Consider the following 22,412-nt stretch of genomic DNA (forward strand, 5'->3'; position numbering starts at 1 on the left):
ATAGAATGTGATCATTAATTCGTTTTAATTTAAATCACGGGTCTCAAACTCGTGGCCCGAGGGCCACTTGGAGCCCACGATACTTATCAAGGCCGTATGTTAACATGAAGAAATATAATGTAATTTGATCCTTGAAGTTACTTTTTTGTTGGGAGGATTTGTTTGTTGTTGAGTGCAATGTTAAAAAAAGATTTAATATGAAGGCAACATTGGCAGAGAGTCACAAACTAATGTGGACACTTATATCTGAATTTTTAAAAATGAAGTGATAGCAGAAGTGCTGCCACGTGTGTGGCCAGAGAGGACCAAGGTGTTTATTTGGTAGTTCAACGAACGGCTTCAGTTATTTAGGAATGAGGGAAAACTGTGTTCATGTTTGCAGTTTTGTCTTGTTATAAAGTATCTGAAATTAAAAGCAAACAAACAAAACGCTGCATTATTGTAAATAGTTTTGGGTGTGTTCTTGTTTCTTTTTGTACTACTTGGTCCTCCAATGAGATCCAGTATCAGCAGTGGCCCACAGCTCATTCCAGGTTGAGACCCCTGCATTAAAACAACAGAATCTGTCGTTTGTTTGTAAACTCTGATCATTTATAGTAGTTTTGTAGCATAAAAGTAGTTCTTCCTCCCCACAGTTGATAAATTCTTCTGTTGTTTATGACAGCGTAGTTTGTGGTAGAGCTGTGATTGGCTAATAATCTATGGTTTGGACAAATTTGAGGTAATTTCTACCTTTTGACATTGATAACAGTGATCAAGCTTCACTTTCAACCAGTTTTCATGTACGATCACTGTCTGTCAAAGCATTAGCACGTGCACCCGCTCCGCTCAGGAAACTGGACGTCCAAACATCCTTCATGAGGTAAAATAAATGCTGGAGCGTGATCAGATCGTCATTTTTTCATTGCCACTGAATCTTTTATGAGGTCAGAGCGTCTGTGTCGTCATGTTATTACAGGGACCGTAAGAGTGAAGTCATGCAAAGCTGTTAGCTTACTGCAAACTGCCTTAACTCCCCCATCTCTCTCCTCCCTCACACAATCTAATGCATATGTATATATATATATATATCACATAGGCACACACATTCAGCTCTAAAAAAGAAACAAATCGATTTCATTCCAGTCTAATAGTGGTCACTAACTGAACGCCCACACGTGTACTCTGCTGCAGAGTTTATGTGAGAAACTCCTACAAATGTACAATCAGTTCACCCGTTTTTTAAAATGGTAAAAATAATATTCAAAGTTTGTTCTATAAAAAACCCCAAACGGTGCGGAGCGTACGTACTAGCATACAAAAGGAAGAATAATGTTTGTTTACCTACGTAAAGACTTTTCTTTTACTTATGAGATAATGGGTGTTTTTTTCTTTTTTGATATACAACATTACTCTATATCATTTTAACATCTCGACTAAACATATCTAGCTGTATATGATACTTTTTTTATAAATATATTACATCTCAGAAAGAAAAAAAGGAAAACAAATAAAGTGCAACAAACAGATTTTTTTTTAAGACCACAACACTTTGAGTGTGAGTACATAGAAATTAAATATTATTGGCAAAAGCTTTCAGTTGCATTTCCGTAGCTGCGCTTAAATCTCGACAGCTAACAGCGGCTACACAGAGTTTCTTTTAAATCCACCTCACGCAGCACAAAGTTGTAATAGAAGCCAATGCAATGACCGCATGTCGACGAAGAGGCGAGTAAGTCTGCACTCTACACACATTTACATTGTGTCTTCTAACTCCTGGGTGCTTTCATATATAATATCTTCCTGGACTTGTGTGTGTATACAGTATATGTCTTAATATATATATAATACAGTAGTTTTAGTAAAGAACAACAGTACAGTCTTTATTTTATCATCATGGGGTCTCTGCTTAAAGAAAAAACGGAAAAATTAGCTCTTCCGAAACCTGCTGGTTGTGTTAGAAAGGAAACTGTCCTGCCGGCTGAGAAGTGAGTAGCACTGTATCCTAGTTTGTGAGTTTCAGTTAGCTCATCCTGAGGTAAAACATTTTGTGCAATGCTTAAAAAAGAGAGCGGTGACTTGTAGAAGAACAGCCCTCTGCCAGGGTTAACCCACCTCAGTGTTGTGTCATTCCCGTGTGACGGATGTGTGGGGTTAGCGTAAACCTTGTGTACAGATCACCCCCCGTGTTGTATTAGTGAGAATATGCAACCGTGTCTTCTGCAAACTCACTTCACATGCGACTATTCTGCGTTTAACAATGGCGTTTTGGGGAAACGTACACTGCAGACACACAGGAACCGCTGCACAATGTTATGCAAATTTTTGATTAACCGATTTACCCATTTAGTCAGTGAAGTGTGAAGAAGAAATTGTTCGCAGGGCTTATCGTGACTTCCCAGAGCCGAAAGCGATGGCTTCAAATTGTCTAGTTTGCTCAACCAAAAAAGCCAAAACAAAAGATGCTCAGTTTACAATAAGACGCAGCAGCTGGGAGCATTACTTTGTCTGTCAGTAGACTAATCAATTATTTGACTAATCCTGCACATCAGACATGTAAGAAAGTCCACTGCAGGTTTTTGGTTCATATTTAAAAATGAATCTCTACATCGTGTTTCCAGCGCACGTACGATATCGTTATGGATTCCCTGCACTCATGTTTCAAGTGTAATTAATTTACCCAAGATGAGCTTTACTGACACTATAATTTTTTCTTTAAGACTGAGGCCAAATATTTCAATTCATTTAACTTTCTGTGCGGCTCGCACAAACGTGTTGCAGAGTGCCCTCTGGTGGACAAACCTGGTCACAGCGTGTTGCTTTTCAGCTTTTAAATGTTTTGTTTTTTATAAATCGGATGGATTTTAATGCAAATTCTAGATTCCCATATTCCAGTGCCTGGTCCCTTTATCCTTTCGAGCAGGTGTTCCCAAACTTTGGAATTCTGAGGATCGCACAGTTTCACTTCTTTTTGCTGGTTTGTCGTTTTTTTTAATGACTTGTGTTAAAACCAGTGCAGGGTAGGGTTTGGTCTGCTTCGATGGCTACAGCGACACAAACTGTGCGCCTCAGAAATGTGTTGATGTGACGCTACAAAGACGAAAACTAAGTACATTCATGAGCTGAGCTCCAACAACTTTGCAGATAAAGTTCTGTTTACGTGTCGTCAGAAGAACTTTTCAGCCAATTCAGAACTTTTGTATAATGTCTCCTGGAGAGGCGGTGTAAAGCAGAAGAACTAATTTTAAATCGCCTGGGAGAAAAAAAATCACTGGAACAGGATCTAATAAAAGACAACTATCCCTTAAAGTAATTTAAGGCGGCTTAAAGCACATGTTTCATGGTCCTATCAAATTTCTAAAAATACCAGTGAGCATGAGATAAGATGCGAACACAGGCCGCCGGTGGGAAATGCAAATGCTCATCCCCCATATTTACATTCAGCTGTACTTATATGAATCGCTGCACATCAACACAGCCGGTGTCACATTTCCCCCAAAACACAGCAGCTAATGCAGAACAGTTGCATATAAATGCACAGTGCTTTGCAAGAGACCGGGCTGGCATATGAGCATTGTGAGTTCAAGACAGAAATCTGACCTTCATGACCCTTTACTCTGCATGCTGTCATACCACATAATACAGCTTGTAAGGCTCCACTGCAAGTGCACAACAGTAGGACACTCCAATGTTTGAGGAAAAAAAAGAAAGCAATCAGAGCAGTGCTGTCTTTGAACTAAGAATTACCAAGGCATGCTCGTCAGCATTAAGCGTTCTGCACTTCTGCGTGCTGGATGAGTCAAAGATTCGATGATAAAAGCTGGGAAAGGAATTAAATGGGATGGATCAGTGTTCACCATCAACCTGATTTCTCTTTGTTGTGTGCACACACACACACACATATATATGTATATAGGATAGAAATGCCCCAGTATATTCTTAGTCAGATGACAGCAGCTGCATATACACACCTCTGAGCATGCACCATGCGTGCTGCAGTAGGCTCACATTGGTTATGGTGACACAGCACCCATATACAGCAGTCAAGATAATGCACATGTGCATAAAACTTTCCAAAAGAAAACCAAAAGCACAAAATGAATACGAAACAAGAGCAGACCAATGATGACATCAAAAAGGTTGTTGTAGAAATATCTGCTTGCGAGTGTCAGGGGAGGGGCTCAGCATGTGGACCTGGAAGCTTTTAGTTAGATTTAACTCTCCGCCAAGGACTGGGTGTTCGCTCGTTTTGTGTTTGTATTTTATTTTTTTAAAGAGAGGATTTTTTTTTCGTTTGTTTGTTGTGGGTAATGTCTCTGTCTTTTCTCGCTTTTTTCTTTCTTTTAGTAGGGAGTGAAGCGACTGTACCCTCCTCTGTATAGGCTAGCCTGCAACATCAAAGATGAAAAAGTACCAATCAGTATTCAGGTGACAGCTAGAGTCGGTTTCTCTTTCTCCACAAATTTCCTTCCTTTTAACTTATTGAGTTTTCATATACGTATAATCTCGACACAGATTGAGAGTTTGAGACACTGAAGCCAATAACGGGTTTTGTTGAATAAATTCCCCGATTGCATACAATCCGAGTGTGTGTTAGGAACGGGAGGTAAAGTGGATTGTTGGATTCGGAGCTTAACTGGTGCAATTCATACGGAGGAAATTGTTTATATGCATGTAGATAGAGCACTTTCTTGAACGGCGAATACATTTTGATTTCATTACGCTTAGAAATAAATTGAAAAACAGAGATTTTTGTCCTTTTACGGCCGTAACAATATCAGAGATCGGACTAAAGCAGAATAAGTTCTGAGAGGTTTAATCACGGCTCCTTTTCAAGTCTGGCAGAGGTGCCTGCACCTTTCTGGAGGGCCAAGCCACCACAGGATATTAGCCCTTAGATTTAGCACCATGCTCAAGATATCTAGGGCAGACACACATAGAGCATGCAAGTGGGCCTATGCATGCACACCTGCACATGCACGCACACACACGCAGTCCTTCTCATCTTTCGGTGGCTCTGCTGCAATTAGGAATTCAGGCAAACTCCAAAGGCTACCGAATGTCTTCAAAGGCTAATTTTGCCTAATTTCGCGAAGCCCTCTTGCTTGTACAAAACTTTCATCCGTACGAGATGCTTCTGTAAGCTGGAAACGAGTAAAGAGAATTTCCAACCTCAACCTCAGAGGAACTAATTATTGTATAGCTTTTAAATGCAAAAATGACTCCTCGCTGCTGGAGAACCATTAATCAAATATGATTAAAGAATTAGGAACCAAACTGGTCTTTTCTCTTTAGCTTAGGAGTTTATTAGATGTTGGCCTCAGCACAGCCTGCATCCCAGTAGCCTCGGCATTTGTTCAGCGCCCCGTGAACCCACGAGCACACACACACACACACAACAAGCCTGCGTTAGCTCCCTGAGCTCCCAACACACACCACATTAGATATTTTTTAGGGTCCAGATCCTGACTTCTACATTCGCTGAGAGGACGATTAAAGTGTCAGAGGAAAGGAAGGAAATTTGGAGGGAAGAGAAGAAAGAATAAAAAACATTCAAGCACATTTTTTTAATTAAGTAAATGAAGAGGAAAAAGAAATGTCTTAATTAATGAAAGCTTTTAGCTAGCAGCTGCACCGGGGAACTGTACGCTTCTTTTTTAAAGTTGTTGAAAAATCGCATGCATGCTGTAATGATGAATTTGAGTCATTTCTCAAGCTGAGAACACGCCACCGATCAAGCTTGTGGGCAGGAGAGGAGGGTGAGACAACTCCCTCCCTCAGTCTCGCTCTCTCTTTTATGTCCCACGGCACACTGCTGCATGCGTTTGATGGGCCTTAATCTCTAGGTTTGGTCTGCGAGCCCGGCCCAACTCCCTCCTCCTCATCATCCTCCTCGCCGTCGTAAAACAAAACCAAAGAGGAACTCTCAGTTTCGGAAAAAATCCTCGTTTGTTTATCGTCACTTTTCATCTTTGATGTTACAGTAGCTGCAAAAGCTAGCTAAAAACAGACATTAACAGTTCGACCTCATCTTTTCGGGTTCGGTTTGACTGAATGGGGGGGGGGGGGGGGGGGACAAAAAGAAGATGATCTGTCGCACTCGGGAGCAAGTTGAGCGATGTAGGATGAAAACAAAGCTTGGAAATGTATCTGTTATGTAACATGTAAAGCTCGTGTTGGGAGAGGGAGAAAAGACTGCAGTGATCACTCATTCTCACTTCAGGAGGAACTTGTGTCAGATCAATAGTGCAGGAGGTGAGCTTGCATGGCATTGCAGAAGTTTATTGCACTTAATATCTGAGCCAATTTCCACATGCCAGGGCTTCACAGTACTACTCAGTACTGCCCACTAGGGTGTGCCAGATAGCATGACAAAAACCCGAATCGATTAATGAACAACCCGTAAATAAAAACCAGTGATGAGTGAAGTCTCTGGTCTTTATTTTGGAGTGTGTGTGTGTGCTGTAGCCTGTGTCATGGAGGGTGCAGACAGGAACAGGCGGTGCTCTCATAGACTTACCATGGTCCCCACACTGTATGTGGCTGCAGGGCCAATCGTGTGGTGATAAGGGTCTGCTGTTGCATAGACTCTGCCATAGCTGCACAACAGGGGACAGAGAACGCGGTCATTGATCTATCATTGACGAGGAGAGAAGAACATTTATGCATGCTTGTTTAATGCTCAACCCCTCAAGTAAACCCTTTCAAGTCTCTAACGCAATCAATTATTTCCCTCCCCGGCCTCCTGGGCTTCCTGCTTTATACAAGGTGGTTCAAAAAGGGGAGTTCAAAGGTTGGTGAATTATACTTGTCTTTTCATTGTCATCTTGATTAGCTGGATAGAATAGGTAATGAGCGGAGGGAGGCAGAAAAAGAAGGATGCAGAGCAGAGTTGGCGCTGGAGGGCTCGCTCTCTCACCCTGCTCTTGTTTACCGAGGCTGCACACTGGGCTCACGCCCCTGTCTTTTCATTGTTGCTGGTTTGGAACTAATCCTTCCAATTTCCTTCTGAGACAGGACAAGATGTGTGCGCTTTATTTATTTATTTATTCGACTTCACATATTCCTCTATTTACTTTCTTTTTTTAGCTCTTGCTTGCAAATGAGGGTCTGCAAGGAGCAGATAAGGCACACCCAGCCAAGGACTGAGGGCATCAAATCAACCAGGAATTTAAAAAAAAAAAAAGGAGTGGAGAGAGGAGGAAATTCTCCTAAAGGAGACAACAAGACGTACGACGTTCGTACGAGATGCGTTGAGTTATATAAGATCTAAATATGGCGCGGCCCATTCAAGTCCGTCGGCACCCAAGGTCAGCGAGCAGGACGTGAAATCGGAAAGGCTGTCTCGGCTCCTTGGGGAGGAGGCCCGTGCCGTGAGATGGTCAGGGGAAGTCTCCGTGGTCCTCTTATCTTCAGTGAGCACTGAACCCCACAGGCCCTCTAAGGCTAATACATCTCCAAAATGACTCTCACCAGAGTGGCGCCGCTGACGAACAGCAGGTCAAACCACCCCGCGCAATGTCACAGAGCCGACTGGAAGCTAGCAGGGTCTCTACGATGTGCCTGGCTCCTGTGAAGGCCTCTTTGATTCATCAGCCTCGCCTGTACCAACTCTCTTTAGTTACTTAAAGGGCTTTGGTAATGCAGCCTGTGAGCGGTGTGGGCTTTTCGGATAATAAATGTTTCATATTTTGCAGGGTTTCACACGCCTTCCTCAATCCCGGCGACCTCTTTTTTTATGATTGGCTGACGGCTCCACGGTAAAGTCTGATAAGGTGCGGCTGAGACAACACCAGCAAACCCTTATTGATCCAGTGGGCATGACCGCTTATTCAAAAGGAAACAAACAGACAAAGCAAAACAAACAACTTGGGGCGAATTATATTAAATCTCAGAGAAAAGTAAAGGCAAGAGAAACACGAATTAAATCACTCGGAGAGGGAAAAAAAGCCGCCGTCCAATTTCTGCTCTCGCAGAGCGCGGCTGCTCATAATTCGAACCGCGGCGAGGCCTGATAAATCTTACATTATCGATATGATCTTCAGGCTCTCAGGCAGGGTGTACGTTATCACAAGTGACATGCTCAATCCTTCCCAGATTAGATTCCCAAACCGGCCCACATCCCGGCTGACAACGGCTTTCGGGGCCGAAATGAATCAGCGACGCCTCCTCAAACAGAGCACACCTGAACCAGAGTGACATCACTCAGAAGTGATAGAGTTCCCGCTGGTCCATCTCTGCCTCTCTCCGTCTCCCCACCTCCCCTCCGCAGACCCGAGGCCATTAATAAATACCGCAGTGATATACCCACTCTCCCCTCACAAGCGGAGAGTCACGACATATATCACTGCTTTTCTCATCGAGTCCAACAAGGTTAGTCTTTTTTTCTCCGTGCGCGTGTGTGCTAAAAAGAATATAGCGGTTTGCCTAATAGATAAGATAACTCGAGAGGAACGCGCTCTCCTACTATCACGTCTCCTGTAGATATGATCATTTTTGGTGGGAAAACACTAATTATTTAAAGCTGAAGCCCACCCTTTGCTACTCCGACACAGCGATGGCTGCATTTATGAGATTTATGAGGACATATTTAGAGGCGCACTCCTTTTTCCTTCTCCCAGTAATTTCCCCTGTTTCACAGCCTGTGGGATCAACTTGTTGCTTTAAATCAAAAGTTCTCGGGAGCCGAGTCGGACACATCGGAAACATGTCCATGTTTTTACTTTCAATTCAGCATTTTCTCAACAGCTGCTCGTGGAGAAAAAAAGTAGCCTGTGCCTGCTCTGCAATGCATTTCTGTTTCTTTAAGCACTTGAGAAGTGAACGCTAACGATGGCTGAAGTCAGCCTTGTCTTATGGAATTATGGGAAACACTCAAAACAGCCTCAATATTCCCAGTTACAGCCAATAGACTATGTGCACGTTAGCATATGCTATTTCCGGTGTCCTATTCGCGCCTGGTTTACGGTCCAAAACAAGTTAAGCGGCGATTTACATTTCTATAGATGTCTTGGGCATTTACCCAATATATCTGTAAATGCTGTTCATAGAGTTGTCGATATTTTTTCCCTGCACCTCAGAGCAAAAGAAAAAATGGATTCAAATGTTATATTTCGTGGGTGTTATGTTCTAAAATAGGTGAAATCAAGTAGCCAATTTTATTTTTTGACGGTGCAAAACGTTTCGTGGACATACAGTACTGCACTTCAGAGTCACACTGCCAGCGATCGATGCAGCGATTCTGTACTGTACAGGAGAGATGTCACGGAGGAGATCGTCTGCAGCGATCAGGACACAGGATGTGACGTAAAAAAAAAAACGTGCAAACTTGCACTAAAAAATCTGCGAAACAGCGAGGTGAAAGGTGAACCGCTGTAATTTTGAAGGTAAGTCACAACATACCCTTTGTAAATATTAATGTATAGAAACCCTTACAAAAAATGAATGATTGCTGGTGTGGCTTTTTTTCACGGTTTGTTAACATGCTGTGTAGGTGTGTACTTGATGAGCTGATATCAACATAACGGGGGAAACATCTGGTTTGACTATTCTTCACCTGTTTAAATCATCGGACGATGTGTCTTCTGCTGCAGTTCTCCAAACAACTGATCGATCTAAACTCTTTAAACGTCAAAATTGATCATTAGATTTTTTATGACACAACAGTGGTGAGTGTTCCCACCTTCTGCTCTTTGTAACTTAACGCCATCTTTCCGTTTTCTGGACATGATTTTGGAGGATATCTTGACCGCAAAGTAAAGCTACCGGAAACGTACAACCCTACATCCGGTCTCAAACCAGGAAGTTAGCATTTTCTCGTGCACAGGGTCTATTAATTAATAACTTTACGGAGATTTTTGTCTTTAAAACCCCTCAAATTACATACAAGAGAATCAGTCTCATACAATCTGAGACCCTCACCTGTCACTGTAAGCAGCGGTGGTGGTGGGTTGGGCAAATCTGTATGCTGCATAGCCACCCTGTAAAAGAACAAAAAAATACCACCATATTTAATCAGTGATTACCTGTGCAGACAAAGGTTAGCTCTCAAAGACGCAAGAAAACAACCACTTGCGCACACACAGCCTCAAATTGCCTTAATGGTTAAATGTCACCACGCAGTAGTTTGCTCATCTGCTCACACTCCCCGACTGCAGCCTCCCCGTGAGACACCAGAGGGTGCTGTTTGATATATGGTGTGTTAGGCAGGTGGTGGCAACAAGAGAATGAATGATGTTCTGAGAGGCAGCGCGTTTAGGGGGAGCAAGTCATTGTCGCACCGGAGGCTCATCCGAAGCGCAGCAACGGAGGCAACGTGAGCCAAATCCCCACATTCGGCCCATTTTTAGATTGAGGGCGCGCCGCTGCTCCGTAATTGAAGATCTCCCCCTTTTTTCCCCTTATACATGACCCCCCCGGCTCACAAAAGAAGTAAGAAGGCAGAAGACGGTCGGACCATTGGGGAGTCAGGACCGCTGTATTCATTTGCCAGAATGGGGAAGGAATTAAAGACCTCATTGTGGAGTGCTGCTATTACTCTCCTTGAAAAATGAAGCTGTTCTCCCACTGTTTTTCTATTAGTGCCAGTGGAGTGTGTGCCCATCTGTGTCCATACGGTGGATAGGTGGCTTTTAATAATGCATGTTTTCATTTATTTTTAAACTCAAGGGGAGGGGGGTGTCCGATGCAGAGCGACATCGCGAAGTAACGGTGAGTCGGCCGAGGTCGCGGGTGCAAGCGAAATCGGGGCCACGGCGATCGAATTCCGCTCCTTGATGTTTACCAAGGGGACAGGAAGTCACAGCAATTGAAGCGGATGACTTCCTGTGGGACGGTCATGCCTTGGGAATGTGTTGATTACAGCAACAGCCTGAACAAACACGGAACAATAAATCACTCTCCCACATTGTCAAATCCTGCACGCGGCCGCGCAGCACATTTTTTATTTTGTCATGGGGAATATGTGGGTGTGCCGTGTGTGTCTATGCATGCATATGCATTAGCGCATGCCACGTATGTGCATTTATATGTGCATGCATTCGTTCCCCCCCCTTCTGCTAATGTATTAGCAGAAGCCTTGACAGAACAGCTGGCTGCTTTTGACAGCACGCCAGTGTCCACTGAATGATTGTATAGGACACTGAGGGCTGTGGGACGGCTCCCTCTTGGTCACTCGAGACCTTCACATACTCTCAGCCAGTCTGAAGCAATGCAGTGGCCATTGCCAAAACTAATGGCAGTAAAGCACCAGGGGCCGGCCTGACGCTTTGAGTGATGGACCGACCTGGCCAGGCCTCGGTCAGGGGACATAGCTGTGTAGGACTTAGCTGGAGGTGGCTAAATGAGCGTGAGAGACAAACAACATCGCTCAGAGCACAGCCCGGGTCTCTTCCAGAGTGGTGGGTGTCCCTACAACAAAAGCCGGTGAAATACGGCCCTATCGTGCGGGCCGGTGTGTAAGTCATGGATCACTTGGGTTTAGCATTTCATTCCCAGACACCGGTCTTTGTCAGGGTGAAAGTGAGAAGGAACTGTCATTGCTGCTGCTGCACAGACAGTCATCTCACTGCGGTGGAAAAAAAAAAAACCCAAAAGGGACAAATTACATTCCTCGCAAACGTTTGGACTCGTGTCAAAGTGGGGCAGCGTGGTAATTTCAGCATTATCTCCACAGAGTCCACGCTCTTCTCTGTCAAGGGCGAGGTGCAGCAGGGCCAGCCCCCGATGTGACCCTGCCTGCACGGACAGCTCCAGAGGGACAGTTAATCCCTTTATCTGCGGCTTCTCTTATCTCCCACTTGCTGATGGCTGGGAGGAACCGGCTCCACTCAGGTCTGCGCAGACCCCCTGGGGCAAGCAGGGGATATCCCAGCCAAACCCTCGGAGTGAATGCAAAAACACCAGAGAGGTAACAAGAAGAAAGAAAGCTGGCGGGGCGGCAGGGGGGGGGGACTTAAAAACCTCCAGACAAATCTAAAGGAATAAATGACCAAACTTGACATGGGACACTGAGTCAGGGTCTGCCTCTTTGCCAAAGTCTGAGATCATAGGAAGAAAAGAGGGAGAGGAGGGAGGAGCTGAGGGGGTTTTAAATTTTGTTGTTGAGTTTCTTGGCACAGTAGACGGAGGCCTAATCGACGCCGGCTTGGCAGCGAGGCTGGGGGCTGAGGAGATCACGTTTTTGTCTCCAGGGCTGGGCTTCTTGTCTGTTTTACTTCTGTTTCATCTAGAAGAAAAGTCAACTGTACTTACATAGATCTCTGCACCGTAGAAGCCATCTTGGTACACCACCCTGTGAACGTGCGAAACAGGAAAGCACAGTTAGTTGACTTGGACTGCATCCGACCCCACCGACTCTCAGCCTTTGCCAATTTTCCTATTTTGACCATTTGCAGGTCTGTGGGGTCAGCTCTTAGCAGCTTTAGCTCGCTGTACCACAAATAATGAATGACACAAACTGAAAGGTGTAACGGTTTCACATCCCTGTCCAATTTTCTGCTCTGGTAAAATTGTTTGTCTTTCCAGTTGCTGCAGTTGCTATCAGGAGGGCTGGCGGTGGAGAGGGAGGACAAAAGAAGGCAGTGAAGGAGCTGCGTCACCTGACTAGGCTATATAAATCAACCGGCTGCCATCAGCAGCAAAGGGGTCCCCGAGTGGGAAGGAGGCGAATGGGGATGTGGGATTTCCAGTCTCAGCTGCGAGTCCCACCGCACTAAGACAGATCCAGATCTAATCACAGATAGACAGCTATGGCGGGGCAGCGGCCAGCCTCCGTCAGACCTCTCCCACGGCCACACAGACCAGCGCTGATAAGAGACGAGTGCGAGGTAGGCTTGCATAAAGCCAGGAGATCAGCACGGGCCCCGGTCACAGTCCAGTGAGATCTGACTGGTAATACACTATCGCAGCTCTCACCTTGACTTTGTCAGTTACTCCTTTGTCAACACACGCTGTACAAATGTAAGGACGGGCAGGGTTCGGTTATGTATATCCGCAGATAAAAAAATATGTAAAATTACAGCAGCAATGCTGCCTGGCTATGTTAGACAAGCGGGTTTCCTGCAGGAGGGCACGGTCTTGAGACGCAACAGAAAGATTTCTTTTAAATTATGAGTAGAAAAGCAAAGTTTGGGCATAAATTCAGTCGGAGCAGTCTTGGGTACAGTTTCATTCATACTGCAGCGTGAAATCTAATCAAACGACAGCTATCTATATAAAAAGTGTTCGTTGTGTTCAGACTACACAGTATCAGCCCAGTTACGGCCTGACACTGATGATGTCGTGTGCTACTTTGCATCAGGAGGAACAGTCCACAACACGCATTTTGTCTTGATGTCTGAAAGAGTGTATAAAAGCTAAAACTCTCAGCTATGAAAAGACAAAACTTATCGTACCAGACAAAAATATCATGCGACCCGAACCGGGCCTCGGAGGGTCAGTACTCACGCTCCGTAAGCTGGGATTGGTGGTGGAGGTGGAGCTGTGCGGAATGTGTTGTACACAGCCCGTCCCCGTCCCCGCAAGTGGGCACCCCTATAGGCCACCGTAGCGCCTGTGGCAGGGTAGGGAAATCCTGTTACTATAGAACAAAAACACACGAGAAGAAGAGAAAATGACTTTCAGAGAACATCCTCGACTTGGCATTGCTTACCTTATGACAGAATACATTAGAGAGAGACGTGTGGCACTGCTTTCCCTATGACAGAATGCATTATAGGGAAGACAAGGAAACAATAGATTTAATCTTTTCTAGGTGCGCCTCATCGAGCACTCTCCCCTTTCCCAGCTCGCTGCTTTGTGCCGTACTCAGCAAGGATCCACATTTGCTGTACGCATCCTTTCCCGATGCCTGGTGAGGGGCAGCCTTGAAGCTGGGCAGGTAATGGATGCAATACCACTAGTTTCGCACCACGGCTTTTGCATAGTTTAGACACAATGGGCTAGCAACAAAGAGCAGCGGGAGGGTGGACGGGGTAGAGGTAGAGGTAGAGGGCGTTTCTCGGTGTCGGGCGGAGACGAACAGGCGGTAAAGGTTGTTGAACAACTTGACTAGACGTTCTGAACTTCCCCGAGGGGAAATGGAGCAGATGGGCAGGACAGCCAAGTCCCAAACCTCAGCATGACCCCCATCTCCAAACCCATCTGGGACCATCTTTAGCCAATCGCACAGCCACATGCTCTGTCCTCTGCTGATGGCTACCACTGAACGTGAAAAGGGTCAGTTGGGGTGAAAGGCTTCGGGGTGATGAGTAAGGGTTGGTGTGACGGTGCGACAAAATAGCCACGGTCGCAGATTAGAGGACAGCCGATGTGATCGTCAGCTCTCCACTTAACCTTCAATCGGTCCACTGGCTGTCTGATTACAGGCTGTGGAGGTGCATACAAACACACTGATCTCTAGACATGATTAAGCTGGCCTCTACTTTTCCAGCAATTGTAATTCCCTCACTGCTCCCTTCCCTCTGGTCTTCGCCCTCTCTCCCTCCCCCAACGTCTGGTCCATCACAGCACAGTCAGCCCCGTTATTCTTTATCCCCAGAAACGCCCCTTCGTCACCCTCTCCTCACCTTACTCTTCGCCTTATTCATTTCCGCGACACGCTTTGGATGAATTCATCACGGACCGCTTCACTTTCCCCAATCACAGATCACTCTGATGTGGAGCTCGAGTCTGATTTGGTTTGGTGGGGTGACGCGGTGCCTCGGCTGGGGTAAATAATGCGGGTTAATAACACGCATCCGGCCTGTTTCAGACGACCCGCCAGTCCCTCGCAATCTCCGACAAACTAGACTACAATGAAGATCCATGGCAGCTCGTAGGTAAGCGGTGCTGTATGGGTTTGTGCCTGGGGAGTGACAGCCTGATGGTACTCTGCCGTGTGCAGCGCCAGCCCTGCATTTGGTCGAGACCAGTGAGCACCCTAATGGACGATGCTCACCCTAGCCTCGCTGCTTCAATAAAGCTGACAGGGAGACAGATTAGTGGTGCTTTTAAAAACACAGAGAGCCCGGTTTAATGTCTTCTGCCATTAACATCACGCTCCATTAGTGGGTCCGCACACATATTCAAACTTTGCGTCTCATTTGGCCAGGTGACGCCCACCAATGTGCGGGGCGCTTTCTTTGCTGCCAACACACCCGTGGACGGCCTGGACTGGGACGGTGCCCCCTTTGCCTCCCGGGTGATTTATAACGCTGACCTTGACATTTAAATTAGTCCCTCCTTTTTTTTGGAGCAGTGGACATCTGAGCACGGCCGCTAAAGGGCAAAAACAATCCTTGATAGTTTTCGAGGTGCGTTGCCCTCTTCTTAACAAATCGCCGCTGTTTCTGGGCTCCCACAAAGCCCAATTGCTTCCTTCTCTTTTTTTTTAAATTTGTATGCAATATGCATGCGGTGATGTATGTGAATGTAAACTCATAATGAGTTGGCGATAGGCTACACTGCTTCAATAATAACCCATAAATCAAAGGCGCTGTCACACCTTGGTAAGCCCATGAAAAGCAACAACAGCAACAGCGTATGAGAGCGCAAACCTGGTCTAGCCACCAAAGTCAAACACCCTTTCCGGGAGGGGGGCTGGAGAAAATATGAGTTATGCGCTGAAGGGCGGCGGGGTCACGCTGCACCTCGTATGTCATATGTGTCAACTTGAGAGAAGCTCAATACCTGCAGAGCCAGTTGGACCCGAGGTAATCCCGCTCTGTGCCAATGATGGGGTCATAACCGGCTCCCATAAAGAAAGATCTGATTTTCCACAAGGTTGATCTCTCTAATACTTCCTGCTCAAATACATCGGGCAATGAGCACTTAATCCACGCACTGGGGACCAAAAAAACAGCTTAATCTAATCAAGAGTCTGGAGCTTAATTATCCCCCTAAAGTACACTCCAACAATGAGAGGATCTCTCTACATATGTTAAGATGGCAATTAGCCTTTCTTTTCTGTCATTTACACAGCTGGTAGCTTTTCACGAGTCCTCAAAAAAGAAGAAAAAAAAAAGAAACCTCCACCTTAGTCGCAGAAAAATATGAACTGGTGAATGAAAAGCTACTCATCTCCTGTCTTCCTGGGAATTAGCTGCTGAGGAGAGCCGAGCCATACGAAGGGATTTCTAAGTGACAGCTGTCCATGGTGCTGAAAACATCCAGCGCAAGTTTGCCAATTGCAATAAGATGAGCTGAGAATGCAATATGCACGGGATGTGCCGCTCACCCTGACGAATGATGTCACATTAACAACAAATAACGTAAAACAGAGTCCCGACATTTGTGCCGTTTTTAGCTACACGCCTACTTGCTGCATCTGTATGGATGGAGCCAGACTCTTGTCATACTATATTTGGATAGCGGAGCACAGATTCTGGGGCTTGTTCTACAAAAGTTTAGCGCTCGCTAACACAGGATAAAAATGAGCACTGGTACTGGATGCCTACCAGCTACCTCACACTATGATTTGTGCCACAGCCATGTGCTATTGCCAATCCCTCCATCTGACTGGGAACCCCACTGCCATGCCTCTTTTTCTCTGGACCACACCGCTGTCCTCTGCCACCCCTTCAGCAGGGCTCCATGGGAGGTTTGGGTATTAGGTGGCAACGGAGAACACGGACCCACGTTTGGAGCTGGCTGCCAGTACCCTACCGAGAACCCTCCTACCCCCTCCTCCACGCAGAGGAGGAGCCAATCTACCCTGGAAGAGGTTAAGAGCGGGGAGCCGGTATGAGGCTCTCATCCGTCATTCTCCTGAATGGGTTTTGAGGACAATAAACCTGTAGCGCCAGGACGAATGGAGACGAAGTGCGCTGTCACCGAGCCAGGATTTATGGCTACCAATTTCACTGATCTCCTGCACAGAAATGAGGACTGATAAACAGTGATTAATCGCCTTTATATCCCATTTTACTCCCACCAAAAGTATATTAACTGTAGCTGTGATGGTTTTGGAAAATGTCCTGAATGTGGTCATCATTTTTTTCTTTTTTTTTTTAAAGGAAGAGTAGAAGAAGAATGCAACAGTCAACAAGCTGGTCAGAGTTTGTTTTTTAGCGAGTTAAAACAGCCTTTTGCTGCTCATTAGGGAGGTTTTGTTTCAAAAATGTATCTCTTATTTATGTTTCCCATCTTCCCAGCTGGCAAGCATATGTTGTCGTTTAGGCTTGGCAAACTCCAGCGCCATGTCAAGACGACTTGAAAAATTAGCAGCCAATAAATCACCCAACCCCTCCTGCTTCCCCTGCCTGGAGTGGTGGACCACACTCCCTCTGATTTATGAGATGATTTGGGAAGTGTGTGTGTGTGAGAGAGAGAGAGCGAAGTAGAGAGTGTGTGCATGGAAGAGGGGACATGTATTTGAGTCTGTGCTCTACATAGGTTATCTATTTCTGTGTGCTGGAGTGCTTTGGTCTGAGAAGCAGGGCAGGTGTTAGCGTTGCGCGTGGATATAGGTCAAGTGAAATTATTGTTTACGTAAGCTGAGACTTACTTAACGTCCCGATTTTCAATTTAGAGAAAAGGCGCCACGTTTTTTGTGCCTGAGCGTGCAAGAAGGAGAGGGACGAGCGTACGTTTGTGTGTGTGAATAATTATCGGCAGGAGATGTCGAAACTAAAGGAATGTTGGTGGGGGGAGGTGGGGAGTGGGAGGCGAGGGAGGAGGCTCGGAGGGGGCGAGGGGTTGGGGATGAAATAAAAATGATAGATGACTGCTTTCTGTCATGGACAGTTATTTAGAGGTTCGCCGTAAAGCTGTCCGGGGAATGAACAGATTTTAGTCTAATGAGCAGAAAGGAAAGCCGTTAAAGTGGCGCGATGTGCTCAGCACTTCTTCCAAATGAAATAGTACCATTTCCCCCTCATTAAAATGCAAAGGGTTCATATAACATACAGCAATAAAGCTGGCATGTCGAGGCAGAGAGAGATAGGGAAAACCCCACTGAGCTCATCTCATTCCTCCATTACCGAGACCAGAAGGAATAGCGGCCTTCGACAGGGTAGGTGCCAACAATATCGCTCACTCAATCTCCTTTATTCGGTTAGCTCTGTAAAAGTCAATCTGGCGCACTTGGCAAATCCATCCACAGCAGCAGCCTCCACAATCTGATAACAGTTGCAGGGGCGCTTGCTCTCGAAATCATTTTTTTTCCAGCGTTACAGTTGCACACCGCGCAAACAATGGCTCAGGCTCCCTCAGCCACTCAGAGAGGCTTGGATCATCCACTGCTTATCTGAGCCGCTCTCCGATTCACTTTGATTCGAGGGGAATTTCATGTTCAGTAGGTTCAGGATGAACCTGATTGTAGAAATTCAGGGGTCAGACTGGGACAGGCGGTGGCTGATAGCGGCCTCGGGTACGGTGCGATGCGTACAGCGGGAGGTGGAGAGAAAAACACAGAAAACGGCTCTTACCGGCATACAGTTCAGGACCGTAGACAGCTCCGACCACCGGATTCAGCTTCCAGCCTGGCGAGAGGACCGAAAGAAAAACTTGACTCACAGCGACGACTACGAGCGAACTCTTATCGTTTAGTTTGCCACTCACCGTTCGTGTACGGGTTGGCCACTTTTTTGTTTGTCATCACTCGTGCTGTCGCGTTGTTCACCTGTTCCAAGCAGCAAACACAAAGCCTGTGATTACTGACCTTTACATTTACCATCCGCGTATCCACGGCGAGCTACAAGCGAGCAGCAAACCAAGATGAATAAAGACAGATTCATAAAATAAATGATTATGTAAATTTGTTTGTAGCACTTTAGTGTGATTGAGTTTTGGTTCGCCCTTTCATGAATTTATTCATCATTTCAATTTTCTTACAGATGATTATATTACTGGAAAGAGAGGGAAAGCATGCACCAATTACCCACAGGTATGAATAATAATAATAATAATAATAAAAAAAAGCATCCTCAGAATTGGTTGGATAAACAAATGGATTCCAAAAGCAAAACACAGACAGTGCTTTGATTTTCTTCTATTGACCTGATGAGAACGGCCGAGTGCGGGCTCGGCTCGTCGTAAACAAAAACAGAATTAGAGCAGGCAACACTAAACGGTGGCGATAGGGGAATGCACGACTGATGGCATGCATTCACTCTGCGTTGTCAGGTAATGATGGACAACTGGTGTTGACGTGTATGGATCCCGCATTCTGCCGAGAAGGATTTAAACGCACCGTCATGCATGCATACATTCAGGCACCACACGCACAGACAGAGCAGCTGCATGCTTATGCAGAGGTTTATGGGTAAGTTGAGAAGGCAGCAGGCAGGCAGAAGAGAAGATGAGAATAAAGGGAAAAATGAAAGCACCTCTATTTTGCGTCCCTCTACGATTGTACCGTTTAGTTTCTCCCGTGCACGATCAGCATCTGTGCTTGTTTCAAAAGTTACAAACCCAAAGCCCTGAGAGCACCACATTAGCCATTGGTAGAGAGACAAAGGAGAAGGAAAAGATGGACACACACACAGAGGAGGAAGAAAAGGGAAGGGAGGAGAAAAGGGAGAGAGAGGTGAGAAGACAGGAGTAGGTGAGCAGCAGAGTCGAGTTGTAAGCAGCCAGATTAATTAGAGGCAGTTAGTGAGGCGTCAGGAAACAGCAAACAGAGAGATCCGAGGAGAAGAGGATAACGGTGACGTGACCTCACACAACAACACCAACAAACCTGCCTGCTTTACCCAATTAAACAGCACAGCACCGGTGCCATGGGTGAATGTCAGGAAGCAGCGGCTGCCATAATAGTCGTATAATTATCTACACAACTTCAGCGGCACAGCCGCCGTCTCCCTTTGAAGGCGTGGGCAACGGCACAAGGAGTGAGGATGAATTCTCTGAACAGACACGTTAACTTGATCTCTGGCTGTTTCTTATTCACTGCACTAATAGGTGGGCCATTTTATGGAGGCGAAATTACACCGGCTCATTGATGCAACAAAGAAAAGAAAAGTGAATGGTGTCATTGCAAATATGCTCGTCTGTGATAGAGAAGAGCTCCGATATTGACTTTAAACCCCGACCAAAATATACCCAACCTCTCCAAACTCTCTCTGCCTGCCTCCCCTGGGGGGTTTGTCACTTCCTTGAGTTATGTGGACTGGGATACTGGACTCTCTATAGCGCAAGCTTTAAGATATTCTGGCCAAACAAGTCCCATTCCTGTGGTTTCTATATATACTTATAGAGGTATAGGCTGAGGGAGAGAGAGCATGGCCGGCGCTGCCTGATAATTGCTTGAGGATGTAATACATGTGAGAGATGGCGAGCGGAGTGATCTTGTATGCATACGCAGGATCTCCGGGCTGCTATTTCTAGCATAAATAACACGCGACCTGTCCTTGGGGAAAGAGAGATAAAGAAATAAATTCAAAAAAGGAATTGAGGGCAAAATTAATCCTTTGGACATTCACCCGACTGTGGTTACCCCCTCTATCTTTTTTTTATCATGCACAAATAATTAGCTTACAAGAGCACAGAGTGGAGCCACCATTTTTCAAAGGAGACAAACATATTGAATGCAAATTGCCAAAGCTTCATAGGAAATAGATTGTTTATTAATGGCCTGGTAGGTTCATTATATAGCACACAGAGTGCAAGAGGGAGAGAGGCATCATGGGTAATGGCTTTGTAGGGCACAAACAATAAATGCTTGTTACGGGCGGAGGAGACCGGTTTATCCGGTGCTCAATCTTGTCTGGCAGAAGGGGCTGAGTGCAGCAGCGTCGCCTGGTTCCGGGGCTCCCTGCACGCCTGTATACGAGCCCAAAGTACTCCCAGGTATGAATGGGAATCAATAGCATTCATGCCTCAACACCCAGCCAGGGAGCCTGTCGCCTTTATGAATGGAAAGCTGTGGAGCTTAGTACACTCTATTAAATGAACAGCTGGATGAGTAGCTCTCGGCTGCTCACACCTCCGCAGGCTTCACCTGTCCTGGTTGGGAGACTGATACTGCAGTAACGCATCAACGCTGTGGCCATTTTTCTGGCGGCTGGTTGGCGTGTTTACGAGTACAAATTATCTTTGAGACAAATGTAGAAATGATCCAAGGTGTGCAAGTTCACAATGTTGTTTAAGGAGGCGCAGCTTGAATTATAAGCAGTATTTCTTATTTTCTGCACGGGTGACCTTTAAGAACACTGCTGTCTGCATTCTGCGTTTTTCTTTGTCGGCAAATTGTACAAAAAGACAAAACTAAAGTATCGTGCTTCCTTGTATATCCCTTTGCCGTCCATGAATTATTAAAAACACATCACAGAGTCACCGCAAAGACCCACTGCTTACACATACACTGCTCTGCTACTGGAGATTGTCACCTGAGCACCAGGTCTGCAGCTGAAAATAGTCCCCAGCAGTAGTATTTACTTCCCTTTAAGTCATGTTTCCTTTCAAAAACATCTTAAATAAGGGTTTTGGTTTGTGGCCTTTTTTAGTTGTTTTGCACTTTATTTCCTCTCACTATAAACTTCTTTGCTGATGATACTGTGATATATGCCCCAATCCTGTTCCTGCAGAGTTACTGATTCAGTCTTCTAATGATGTTTTGCAATTACTGCAGCCTCCTTTAAAATGCCTACCAACTGTGTGGCATTCTCCACCTTGGTGTATATGACTCTACCTGTCCTAGACTTTAAATGGTACTAACTGTTAAATTAATTGATGTTAAATTAAATCCATAGGTTGTTAATGTGTAACTATACAAATGTAGGATAATCTCCACATCTAAAATCTTTCCAAATTGCTGCAGAGAGAAAAGAAAAAGAGAAGAGCAGAGAAGAGATGGAGTTAGAAAGCCTCGCTGACTAAATTCATGAGGACGACGACCGGAGAAAGAAAAAATTATAGTATTAAGTTGTGTTTAAGAAACACAAACAAACAAAATGTATAATTTTTAAATTTTTCTACTAGTTTCCTAAAACACACAGAGTAATCTCTATTATCCAGCCATCTGTCAGTAAACTTGAATCTACACATTTCTAATGACGAGTGTTTCTATCATTGTAAGTCATCAGGGGCAAAAGCTTCAAATTTTAGTATTTTTAATATAACTTACAACAGTTAAGTTAATGTAGCCTATTAGCCTACTGTGCATGTTAAGCACTTTTTACACATATATAAAGCACAGGCAGTCACACACTATGAAAACACTCAATTAAAGATTTCTATTCAACATCGAACCAACTCGTAAACACAAACGTCCACAGCCTGTCTTAGACAATCGAGATATTCAGTATTGTTCTGCGGGCCCATCAGCACTCCGGCAATTAAACCCTTCATCAGTTTTATTATTTATCACACTTAAATCTAATTAAACATTCTCATGCACTACTCTGGGTAAAAAAGGTTTCAGGTACTGCAAACTAACCTCAAACCGGAGACCGACGTTCCCCTTAGAGTTCCTAAAGCTTTATTATCTGATGTTTTTTGCTGCTGTTTTTATT

The 22,412-nt window shown here is 45.2% G+C and overlaps 1 protein-coding gene across 2 annotated transcripts in view; it reads right to left on the reverse strand.

Annotated features, from left to right (window-relative positions):
- Positions 1-250: 250 nt before the first annotated feature.
- The window catches only part of LOC308412042 (RNA binding protein fox-1 homolog 3-like), a 326,231-nt gene continuing 304,069 nt past the window's right edge, over positions 251-22,412 (reverse strand). For both annotated transcript variants that reach the window (XM_080906116.1, XM_080906117.1), the window contains 8 exons: positions 19,287-19,379; positions 18,520-18,580; positions 18,387-18,440; positions 13,426-13,558; positions 12,232-12,271; positions 9,901-9,959; positions 6,500-6,578; positions 251-4,367 (listed from right to left, as the gene is read on the reverse strand). In XM_080906116.1, coding sequence (XP_080762242.1) covers positions 4,323-4,367; positions 6,500-6,578; positions 9,901-9,959; positions 12,232-12,271; positions 13,426-13,558; positions 18,387-18,440; positions 18,520-18,580; positions 19,287-19,379 — 564 coding nt within the window. In that variant the 3' untranslated portion in view covers positions 251-4,322. The remainder of the gene's footprint in view (positions 4,368-6,499; positions 6,579-9,900; positions 9,960-12,231; positions 12,272-13,425; positions 13,559-18,386; positions 18,441-18,519; positions 18,581-19,286; positions 19,380-22,412) is intronic.

The sequence above is a fragment of the Rhamphochromis sp. 'chilingali' genome (genome assembly GCF_963969265.1).
Source record: "Rhamphochromis sp. 'chilingali' genome assembly, chromosome: 15".
Classification (NCBI taxonomy): domain Eukaryota; kingdom Metazoa; phylum Chordata; class Actinopteri; order Cichliformes; family Cichlidae; genus Rhamphochromis; species Rhamphochromis sp. 'chilingali'.